The sequence below is a fragment of the Oryza glaberrima genome, chromosome 6 (genome assembly GCF_000147395.1).
Source record: "Oryza glaberrima chromosome 6, OglaRS2, whole genome shotgun sequence".
NCBI classification, from domain to species: Eukaryota; Viridiplantae; Streptophyta; class Magnoliopsida; order Poales; family Poaceae; genus Oryza; species Oryza glaberrima.
Window position 1 is genome coordinate 6165282 of NC_068331.1, and position 12310 is coordinate 6177591.

A 12310-nucleotide genomic window follows, 5' to 3' on the forward strand; every position below is an offset into this window, starting at 1 on the left:
CTTTTTTTTTCTTTCTAGAAACACAGGTAAACGTAGGTGCTCACAACACACTCGCACCTTATGGACATCTCTGAAAAATAGGCTGATATATTTGAGACTGACGAAATCATCACAACCATCTCACTATATAGTGGTGGATACGTTGTCTACTACTTAAAGAATAATTAGTCGTAAATATAAATATTTATACACCACATATTTATATCAAGTCTTACTTGATTCCGAGTGTGAACTAAGCTAATTTCATCACAAGAACAATTAAACTATGTTCACTTTGTAAGTTGTACCATCTCTGCGACTTTAAGCAGTAGTCAAAACACATACAGAAAAAAGAAGCTCACATAAAGCGAGAGAATATCACTTGCGGCGAGCTAGCTATAGCATCGCATCTGCAAAGTGGTGCTTGCGCTTTGGAATCACGGAGTGTCACGATGCCGCGATATTCGCCGGATCGAGTTCGTGCCAATATGCAAATAGACAGCAGCAGCTAGCAGTACAGCGTTTTATATTATAAATTATTTGACTTTTTTATTTAAAGTTATTTAGATTTATTCAAATTTATAAAAAAAAATTAACAACATCTACAATATTAAATTAGCTTCAGTAAATTTAAATATATTTTAGTAATATGTTTGTTTTGTAAATATTAGTATATTTTTCTATAAATTTGATTAAATTTTAAAATGTTTGATTAAATACCGAATGGGGGGAGTATTTGTTGGCGAGATGAACACGTTTGAGTCGACTCGATGGGGGCCGGTGGTGTCGCTTTTAGTATTACGCTTTGTACAATATTTGTGGCGGCAACGACATGACGGCATCAAGGAATGGTGCGATGCGACCCGGTTGTTTGTTCGAGGCAAACAAGTTGGGGTCAGTCAGTGGTTAGGCCTGGAGGATATTGTTTGTTTTCCCGCTGCCCGCGACGGTGACTTTTTGCGCCCGTTGATGCGCCCTCTGTTTCTTTCTCGCGCACACGCTTTCTTTCCCCATCTTAACTCACACCCTCGCTATCCTTCTCACTTAACCTGCCTAACCATGTTCTTTCTTTTGTACGGATGGTTGAATGGCTGATTAGCTAAGGGCCCATTCAAATTGGATGAAAATAATCGAAGAAGAAATCAGAGGTTCTGGATTCCTAAGCATTCGGTAACTATATCTAGCACCGTTTCTTTTAGTGATAAACAATATTCTTAACGTATGTGAATTTGTTATGAAGTAATGTTTAAAATTTAGGGTGAGTTTGGCACCTAAAGTCGGGAACTCATCCTGCACACGTAAAATGAAGTGACTCATTAGTGATTAATTAAGTATATTACTTCCTCCGTTTCATATTATAAGACTTTCTAGTATTGTCCACATTCATAAATATGTTAATGAATATATATATATATATATATATATATATATATATATATATATATATATATATATATATATATATATATATGTGTGTGTGTGTGTGTGTGTGTGTGTGTGTGTGTGTGTGTGTGTGGGCGCGCGCGCGCGCGCGTAACATCTATATCAATGTGGGCAATGCTAGAAAGTCTTATAACCTGAAACGGAGGGAGTAGTTAATTTTTTTTTCAAAAATAGATTAATATTAATACTCCCTCCATCTATTTTTGATAGTCATATTTCCAAATCTGAAAAATTTATTTTTGATAGGCATATTTCAATCCAACTACCTAGTATCCTCTTAATGACTTTCTCGAAATTAATGCATGACTCTCCATTCTTCCACATAAGATTGGCTACATGGGCATCGAGAAATGTAAATATTAATGAATCGCTTGTTTACGAGGAATGACTAGTAGCATGTTTAAATAAATGATAAACAGAATTACTTATCCTTGTTCTGTGTGCCAAGATGAAATATGACTATCAAAAGTAGGTGGAGGGAGTATATTTTTCTAAAATAACTTTCCTATAGAAAAGCTTTCCAAATGTGACGCGTTTAGAAAACGATGAAAGATGAGTTCGGAAATATGGCTGTCGAACACAATCTTATTTTCTAGCTTTATACTACTCGTAAAAGAAGTCATTTTGGATAGCGAAACGGTCTCCAAAACACAATTTTGACTTTATATTTATTGAAAAGTGATATATATATTTTTATGAAAGTATTTTTCAAGACAAACCTATTCATATACTAATTTTTACATTTTCAAACTCAACAACTTGAGAATTTTTCATGATTTATATTCCCAAGGTTTGACTTAAACATTGTACTAAACGACTTCCTTTACGAGTACGGATGGAGTAATAGTTAATTAATTCATTAAACAATTATTCCTAATCACCTCGTTATTTAGCCATTCAGACCAAAAGAACACAGTGTACACATGCTACTGTACTACTAGTACGACTATTTACTGCTCACCATTGATTATTTCCATGGAAATACAGTAGGTAGCCAATAGATAGCGCAGACCGCTCTGTAAAACCAGGGAAAAAAGATTACCCAGAAAAAAAAATAGTTGCACGTATACATCGTAGCCGGCTAGCATGCGAACAAGACCCAAGGCACTGCTCCCTCCAGAAGCGAACAACACAGTCGATCCGCCCAAGATTTGATCGGGATAAGCCGCGCCTCTCTCCGGTCGCCGGGTGACGCTGGCTGCTGCGCGCGCGACACGGTCGCTTGCCGTGATCGCCATCCCTTGTCTACACACACACAAAAAAAGTACGCCGAATCGCGACGGCCTCGCGGCGTACGTGCCTCCTCTATCAATCAATAATATACAGAAAAAAAAAACCGAAAAATTCCATGAGATGGCAACACAATCGTCGTCGTCGCCGCCGCCGTCAGCATTCGCTGCAGTGAAGTAGCGAGCCAGACGGTCGCGTGTGGAACGCTACAACGTCGGCTAGTTTTATGGTAGTTTTTGGCCGTCGTCGCCGGCGTGCGGCTATGTGCCGGGGAGTGGCTCGGGCCGACCAACTTTTGCCGGTCACGTGTACCAGAGAGAGGTTGCGCGAGCGAGAGTGAGGAGGAGATTTTCCCAACCAAAATCGGCCGAAGAGATATGATTCTGCGACGACGCGATCTTGTCTAGTAGACCGTGAATATATCGTCCCGCGACCAAATCTAGGTCTCGTCACACATATATCCGCTTCGAAGCACGCGCGCGCGCGACGACCCCGACCCCTACTACTACTGCTCCAGTATTTAGCTGCCTCGCTCGCAGCATCCGCGTACTCCTGTTCCCATGTGCGACTCCCCCTCGTCCTCGTCGTGTTCGTCGTTGTCGTTGGCGTTGGCCATGGGAGAGAGGATGAGGAGGGCGGCGCACGCGATGCTGTTCCCGTTCCCGTGCTCGGGGCACATCAACCCGACGCTGAAGCTGGCCGAGCTGCTGCACTCGCGCGGGGTGCACGTCACGTTCGTCAACACGGAGCACAACCACGAGCGCCTGCTGCGGCGGCGCGGCGGCGGCGGGGCGCTGCGCGGGCGGGAGGGGTTCCGGTTCGAGGCGGTGCCCGACGGGCTGCGCGACGACGAGCGCGCCGCGCCGGACAGCACGGTGAGGCTGTACCTGTCGCTGCGGAGGAGCTGCGGCGCGCCGCTGGTGGAGGTCGCGAGGAGGGTGGCGAGCGGCGGCGGCGTGCCGCCCGTGACCTGCGTCGTGCTCAGTGGCCTCGTCAGCTTCGCGCTCGACGTCGCGGAGGAGCTCGGCGTGCCGGCGTTCGTGCTCTGGGGCACCAGCGCCTGCGGCTTCGCGTGCACGCTCCGGCTTCGCCAGCTCCGGCAGAGAGGGTACACGCCGCTCAAAGGTCCGAGCGATCACTCCGTCGCACGTGCATGATCGATCGATCGCCATGGATGTGTTTGTTGTCACGCATGCTTGCACACTTGGCGCGTGATCGACTAACTAACAAACTCCTTTGCTTTTGCTTCCCTGCCATGGCAGACGAGAGCTACCTGACGAACGGTTACCTGGACACGCCGATCGACTGGATCGCCGGCGTGCCGACGGTGCGTCTCGGCGACGTCTCCAGCTTCGTCCGCACGCTCGACCCGACCAGCTTCGCGCTGCGCGTGGAGGAGGACGAGGCGAACAGCTGTGCCAGGGCGCAGGGCCTCATCCTCAACACGTTCGACGACCTCGAGTCCGACGTGCTCGACGCGCTCAGGGACGAGTTCCCGCGCGTGTACACCGTCGGGCCCCTCGCCGCCGACCGCGCGAACGGCGGACTGAGCCTGTGGGAGGAGGACGCGGCGTGCATGGCGTGGCTCGATGCGCAGCCGGCCGGGTCGGTGCTGTACGTCAGCTTCGGGAGCCTGACCGTGATGTCGCCGGAGGAGCTCGCCGAGCTCGCGTGGGGCCTCGCCGACACCCGCCGCCCCTTCCTCTGGGTCATCCGCCCAGGCCTCATCGCCGGCGCCGGCGCCGGCGACCACGACGTCGTGACCAACGCGTTGCCAGATGGGTTCGTCGCGGAGACGAAGGGCCGGTGCTTCATCGCCGAGTGGTGCGCGCAGGAGGAGGTGCTCCGGCACCGCGCCGTCGGCGGGTTCCTCACGCACAGCGGGTGGAACTCGACGACGGAGAGCATCTGCGCCGGCGTGCCGATGATCTGCTGGCCGGGGTTCGCCGACCAGTACATCAACTCGCGGTACGTGCGCGACGAGTGGGGCATCGGGCTCCGCCTCGACGAGGAGCTCCGCCGCGAGCAGGTCGCCGCCCACGTCGAGAAGCTCATGGGAGGCGGCGGCGGCGGCGGCGACAGGGGCAAGGAAATGAGGCGCAACGCCGCCAGGTGGAAGGCGGCGGCGGAGGCGGCGACGGCGAAGGGCGGCTCGTCGTACGGCGGCCTCGACAAGCTGGTCGAGCAGCTGCGGCTGGGTCAGTGACGACATGGCACACACGCGTACACGTCATCGTCGTGACAAGTTCGGCAGTTCGGCTGGCTGGCTCACTCATCGGACGCATGTGCAAAATGCACTTTGGATGTTTCTCCTTTTCTTTTTTTTTTTCTTCTTCTTTTCATTTCTTGCAGTTGCAGAGTCGCAGTTGTTCAGTTCTTATCTGGTTCTTGGATATGATTTTTAGCGACAGGAGTGATAGCGGTACAACGTTTTCTTAATGCAGTGGTTTGTTTAGTTAAAACTGTATGCTGATTGAAGAGAGAGTAGTATTACTAGTAATTAGCGTGTCGATTACTGTATTTATTTTGTCGCTTTGTACGTCAACAAAAATATTTTAATTGGATTCACCGTGACGTCGGAGAAAGACTTAACATTACTGTATGAAGATTGCAGAGTAGAAAAAAGCCTTACTTGGATAGCGTTCGATCGACTGTCGAAACCGAGATTTCGTACTTAAACGCGCGACAAACTGAAACGTGAGACAATCATTTCACTAAACTACTCCGCACTACAGCACAAAGATACTAGCAGTAGTTGAGAAAATGCGACAGTAAACAAGAACAAATTCGGTGAATCGGTCCACGGTCAATCAATTATCAGCTCCGATATATAAATACTGTACCACCGTAGCAACTTTTTTTTCCCCTTTCCGTGGCAGGCCTACCGAAAGGTCGGTCCAGCAAGTCGCAACGTCTCGTGACGAATGATAATTTTGGCCGGTCAGAGAGCAACAAGCACACTCAACCATCGATGGTTTTGTTTAATCATCCGATGCTTCTTTAACCGAAACGAATTTCTGACCGGGAAACACGTCGGCGGCCGTCTCTCCTCGCCGCCGGCGGCGTCAGCGCGCGACTCGCGTGGCGGCGCTCGTGCGCTCCCCCTTCCAGCCCACGCGGCCCACGCCATGCAGAGCGACAGCCCGTGGGCCCAAACCTGATGAATGGGCCGAACTATTGTGCTGCTTGTGGGCTATGGCCCGTGGCCAAACTAGGAGGGAGCACACACACCATTTGAGACTAACATCTCTGAGCTGCTGGTATGAAATCCAGAATCCAGAATGGCCTGTACATTGGACAGCCACGTCGCAAAAAATAAAAAAGCTATTGAAACGGTAAAAGAAGAACAAAAAAAAAATGAAAGAATGAAAATGGGTTTAAAGTTATTTTTGAGTATGTTGGTCAACATCATCCAGAGAGACTGTTACAGACGGCCAATAACTTTGTCCGCACCAGATCGATCGAGATGGAAAACTGGGATCGCTTTTTCGCGCGCATTTCTTTCTGACTTTCTCTGCCCCAGATAGCAGTCAGCTTGAAGGGTGTTGTTGTTTTGATTCTTTTGAACCTGAATAAATCTTTTTTATCTTCAGATGGCTTTCAGGCACCTGTCGGAGTATTGTTTGGGTTTGTTGCTCCAGTTGCTGCAGGGGCAGCCTGCAGATCAGCTGGTTGCAAAGCTGCAATAAACATTTCAGTTCAGAACCATCAGACACCAGACATCAATCTCTTCAGAAGTTAAGTTTCCAAAAAGTTTTTCCCAAAAACATCACATCAAATCTTTGGCCACATGCATGAAGCATTAAATATAGATAAAAAAAACTAATTGCACAGTTAAGGGGAAATTGCGAGACGAATCTTTTGAGCCTAATTTGTCCATGATTAGCCATAAGTGCTACAGTAACCTGCATGTGCTAATGACGGATTAATTAGGCTCAAAAGATTCGTCTCTCGGTTTACAGGCGAGTTATGAAATTAGTTTTTTCATTCGTATTCAAAAAACCCTTCCGACATCCGGTCAAACGTCCGATGTGACACCCAAAAATTTTCATTTCGCGAACTAAACGGGGCCTAATTGTGGTGTCCCACAACGATCAGACCAAAGATTAGTTTGAAACATATTATTGAACGGATTGTTCCTACAGATTATCTACTTCACATATGGATTAAAAAAATGATATATCCATATATGAAATAACTTAAACTAAATTTTTTAAGTTTATCTATAAAATTTTTTAAAAGCAACGTACTCCCTCCGTTTCACAATGTAAGTCATTCTCGCATTTCCCATATTCATGTTGATGCCAATGAATTTAGACATATATATCTATGTAAATTCATTAACATCAATATTAATGTGGGAAATGCTAGAATGACTTACATTGCGAAACGGAGGAAGTAGTAAACATAAAATAACTTAAGTAACTTAAAAAGCAACGTAGTAAAATATTTTTTTTCGAGAAAATGTATATTTCTAAGCATGGAGTAAATAATTCGTTTGAACAATCCGGTAAATAATTTGAAAAGAATTAAGCCAGATCACATACCGGTTGGGGTGGGAGGCAGTATTGACATTGCATTAGGGGGGAGCTGAAGCCTGAAGTTGTGAGGAAGCGAAGGCAGGGGTACAAAAGAGCCTTGGATCTGCGCAGCAGCCGTTGGATGATGGACGAACGGCGGCGGCGCTGTGACATGCTGTGCCGGCTGCTGGACGAACGGCGGCGGCGGCCCTGTGATCTGCTGCTGTGCAGGTGGGAGCACTGCAGTTGGAGTCACCGCCGGCGCCGGAGCCGGCATGTAGCCCAAGTACTGGTAGGGCGATGGTGCCGTTGGCGATGCCGCCATGCCATACAGCTGAGCCTGAGCCTGAGCCTGCAGGGCGGCAGCATAGTAGCTCTGCAACACTTGAGAATTCATCAGGCCCTGCAGATCACACGCGAGTTTGTTAATTACTTATTGTCATGCACTCGAAACAGTGTAGCTGCGATATATATATACTACCATTAGTATGCGAGAACGTTGATCCTAATGCACACAAAATTTACTACATGGGAATAAAAACTGATTATTCTGGCCACTAGGTGGTGTTCATCTCTAATAATTAATGAAGATGAAAGATGAGGTTAGGATATGTAAGACAAAAAAAAAGCACATGATTAATTGAGTTTTAATTATGATAGACTTGAAAAATGAATCTGTTTCATATTTTAAAGCAACTTTTATATAAAAAAAAGTTTTCGAATGAAACACACCGTTTAACAATTTAAAAAACATGCTAACCAAAACCGAGGTAAAATTTATATCTTGGTTAAAAAAGAACACTATCTGTATGACCGAGCTCCAGTGGAAACACTGCAATTTTAAAATGCAAACTGTGGTGGTTACTCTCACCCTGCATGTACCACTGACCACACTGGGCGGTCCACTGGCCATTTGCCTATATGTTGCACTTGCAAGCATGTGATGAAAAGGTGAAACAAAGAGAAGGGCATTGAGGAGGGGGGTGGCACAGCACAGGGAGGCATGCTTACCTGTTGGTATTGATAGTCAGGTGGGTACCAGTACCTGCAAAAGGATAGCATAGCACCTTCAGTGAGCGGTTTGCACAGAAAAAAGGGTTGAGCTTTTCTCATTATCCACTACCAAGGCTGTAAAGCCCAGAATCTAGATCATTGACCTATGCACACACACACACCTATCACAGCTCCTGCTACTACTACTACTACTACTCAACTTTGCTATAGGATGCTGGACCAGCCAGATCAATCAACGACTCTCCTTTACCGTTAACAAAGAACACACCCAAGGGGACCAATTGAAAAGAACTTCCTACAAACAACCATAGTATTGTACATCTATCTTCTTCTTTCCAAGAAAAAAAGAACTCCAAATTGAAAAACAAATTCATGAAGAACTGAACAGTGAACACCACACTTGACAGGAGAAGAGCCGGTCGAGCTAGGCTGGATGCTGCAGGAGGGGGACGGCCATGCATTAACCCCCCTGGCCTCCCCCTCGCTGCTGCCGCAAACCAACGAGCGCAGAAAATGTTGGCAGTGGAGGCAACACATCGCATGGCGAAAGAGACCGGAGGGGGACCCGACCCCGGCGTTGAATGCCGATATGCTGTCCATCCATGATCCATCCCTCTCGTCCCCTACCCTTACCCACATTTCCACAATTTCACAAGCTATCGCAGCAGAAATCGAAAAGAATTCCCGCGTTTGAGAATTCACAAGCTAACTGAATTGCTGAAGTGGTAGTGGCAAATGTGCAATGAAAATGAGCTAGACAAATGCAAATTGGGAGGAAAGATGAGAGTAAAGCACTGACCAAGACTGGGAAGGGTGGTAGATGGTCGCAGGTGGACCATGATGCTGGGGCTGGGGCATCATCTGGGCCGGCGGTGGTGGCGTCCCCCTGGCGATGTAAGGTGGGCCCTGGAACGCTGGCGGTGGGGCCTGGAACTGGGCCCCAGGGGAGGCCCTGCCTGCAATCGCAACAATGGAGAGAGGAAATGTGAGTATACACATACTACCTCTACTACCTGCCATGTTATTGGTTACAGAAGCTTTGCAGGGACGGAGAAAGCAACAACACCAAACAAATAAATGAAACTGTACTGCTACTGCATCCACTACTGCCACCGCGCCAAAGCTACAGGAAGCAACAGCAGCACAGCCTACAAAACTAAACTGCTCTTCCTATTCCTATTTCCTTCTCTCTCCCTCCCTGCCGAGACCTGAGAAAAGGCATCGATCCTCCATGTGCGCCCTGCGTTTGTAACTTTGACTGGATTTTTCGCAGATGCATCGATAGATACTGTTTGTGCTCTTGTACTCTTTCACAAACCAAGTAGTAGTAGTAGTAGTAGTAGTAGTAGTAACCAAGTGTGTAAGATCCTTACATTGTGACAGTATCAGATCACTACTCAAGTTGCCATATGTAAACTATGCAAGTCTGTCAATTAAACCATTGCTTCGGTAGCACTATTACTGCTGTCAGTTCTACGAATGAGACAGTGTCAAGTGGCTAAACTGATGAATAACTAATGGCCATATGAGGAACGAGAGATAGGTGTATAGTGCAAGTATATGAACATCCATGCTAGTCTTTCCATTATACCCAAATTATAAAAGGTCGGCTAGGATTATCGATCACCAAACCGGTCAAAAAGTACGTAAGATCCAACGAACATCTCCTAAGGCTCTGAATTTTCCATTGCAGAAAAAGCGGATTCCCGATGGATTCTCCACTGGTGGACGGTTAGAGCAACCGCAATGATAAAGTAAGGTGTTATCTATAAAACATGTACATCTTAGTAATAGACTAGATTAATAGTAAACCATCTCAATAGTATGTCTACATGGGTATCCACCGCTCTCTAATACATTGCCTCGTTTTTCTCTATAGACTATCTCCAGGTTAGTAGATAGCTTTGCTCTCTCTCTTCATTTAATCTCTTCCAAGTAGGAAAATATACTGACATGGATCCCTTATAGAAAACCTTTAGATAACCGTTGCGGATGCCCTTATCCTGTCCTTTACATCTCATTCTTGCTGTCAACCGCTGATGCCACCGTTTAACTGACCACGACACATTCAGTCAAACCACCCTTCCCCTCATACTAAGTGATAAAAAAAAGAGTGTAATATATTATTAGCAAGGCTCTTAATTAAGTCATCGACATTTTGTTACAAGCTTTGTTTTTACGTGAACACGGCAGGGGAGGCACCCGCTGTTAGAAGGATTTTATTAAATGAGCAAAGAGATTATGTGTTTGTAACAAATGCAATAAAAAATAATCAATAGTATAGTTTAAAACCGAGTATAAAAATTGATGAAAAACCCATACATTAGTTACAAAATTAAGATTTCCGTACTACTTAAGAGAGTCGTCCTCCGTCTCCACGTATAAATCTCTTTCCTTTCATTGAAAACAGTCCATCATGAAAAACATATTTCTCAACCCAACCAACCATTTTAGAAAAAAATTCGAACAACCTATTGAGTAAAAAACGGTTGCAAGGTCTGTAAAAGTTAAAATTGGCAGATGCTGAGACAGGATTACCAGTTGGTTCCAACTTCCAACAGGGTAGAAGAACAAATAAAGAACGGATAAACTATGCAGTTTTTAATATGTTTTTTACTGTAACTGGCTATGGCTCGAGAGGCAGCAGTAGCCAACGCGTGGTGGGCGCACGCAGCGAGGCAGCGGAAACTGGAACTGACAGGCCAGCCTGGGCACGCAGGCCATATGGCTCTCTCTCTCTCTCTCCCCCGAGCGGGGCCCCACCCGTCAGCCTCACCGCGCCCGTGCTAGCTTAGCTAGCTAATCCGTGCGAGCCCAGTGACACGATCGATCAATTACAATTCAATCCAATCCGTCGCGTCGCGTCGCATCGCATCCGTTGCTGCCCTGTTCTTCGATCTCGCGCAGGAAAATTGCTGCGTGGACGAGAGATGCAAAGGGAGGGAGAAGAGGACAATGTCGGATTCTAGATTGGTTTTGGTTTTTTGTATCGTCGTCACTAACCTCGAGGCGGCTGGGCGGGGCGGGGCGGGCCCAACGAGGCAATGTTGCAGTTGGCGCGGCGGCCGGCGATCATCGGGTTCGGGTCCTGCACCGCGCGCCGCGCCGCCTCCGCCTCCCGGAACGTCACCTGCGCGACGAGGAAGAAGATTAGTTCGAGCGCGTGGTGGTGGTGGTGGTGGTGGTGGAGGTGGAGGAGGAGGAGGGGGTGGGGGCTTACGAATCCGTAGCCCTTGGAGCGGCCGGTGAGGCGGTCGGCGATGACGACGGCCTCCAGGATCTCGCCGTACTGCTCGAAGTGCCGCCGGAGTCCCTCCGACGGCGTCTCCCACGCCAGCCCGCCGACGAACACCTTCGTCAGCGTCGTGTCGCCGAACCGCGACCGGTACGGCATCGTCGGCCGAGCCGCCGCCGCCGCCGCGCCGGGCGACCCCGACGTCGACGACGACGGCGCCGCCGCAGCCGCCGCCATCTCGCCTAGAGGCTAGCTAGCTAGCTACCTCCCGGCCTCCTTGCCGATCCTCCAAGCTTACCAAGAGCTACAAGGCGATCGATCCGCCTATCTGTGTGTCTAGCTAGCTCTAGTGCGCGCGCGCCCGGCTTCAATTCCGGCGTGCACGCGGCGCCCCGCCGCCGCGCGATCGATCTCGCCGAGCTGCGCTGGCTGCTGCAGTGGAGACGACGCACGCAACCATATATAAACCTTGGTTTGGTGGGTTAATGATCTTGATGCGCCATGGGAGAGGGGAGAGAGGGGCGGAGGAAGACAGACAGGCGAGAAGGGGTTGTGCGCTGGAAGAAGGCGGTTTAGATGGGCTGACAGCTATGGTGGCCGCCTTTTATACTGCTTGTTTTTCCTCCCTTTTTCCTTTTCCTGTGGCTGGCCTCCCCTCCTTCGGTTATCGAATTGGACGGACGGACGGCAGAGGAAGCTTACGGAATACGTACACGACAAGGGATGGATCGACCGTGTGACGACCGCACGGGAGTGAGAGGGCGCATGTGAGGCACTGACGCGCGCGAGAGAGAGAGAGGGCGCGTGCGAGGCACGTGTTTTTTAATGGCTAGCCTTTATGTTCTTCGGTTATCAAACTAGATGGACGACAGAGCAATCTTACGGGACG

General features: G+C 48.1%; 2 protein-coding genes across 2 annotated transcripts; one reads left to right on the forward strand and one right to left on the reverse strand.

Annotated features, from left to right (window-relative positions):
- Positions 1–3136: 3136 nt before the first annotated feature.
- On the forward strand, positions 3137–5232 carry LOC127776026 ((R)-mandelonitrile beta-glucosyltransferase-like). Its single transcript, XM_052302346.1, has 2 exons — positions 3137–3777; positions 3915–5232. The coding sequence occupies exons 1-2, from the start codon at positions 3213–3215 to the stop codon at positions 4856–4858; spliced, it is 1509 nt and encodes a 502-aa protein (XP_052158306.1). The 5' UTR covers positions 3137–3212; the 3' UTR covers positions 4859–5232.
- Positions 5233–5761: 529 nt separating this feature from the next.
- LOC127775734 (probable RNA-binding protein ARP1) lies at positions 5762–12071 on the reverse strand. The gene is made up of 6 exons (XM_052302024.1): positions 11407–12071; positions 11190–11316; positions 8986–9142; positions 8184–8217; positions 7200–7575; positions 5762–6332 (listed from the first exon to the last, which is right to left on the reverse strand). Exons 1-6 carry the CDS (start codon positions 11656–11658, stop codon positions 6253–6255), a joined length of 1026 nt encoding a protein of 341 aa, XP_052157984.1. The 5' UTR covers positions 11659–12071; the 3' UTR covers positions 5762–6252.
- Between the last annotated feature and the right edge of the window lie 239 nt (positions 12072–12310).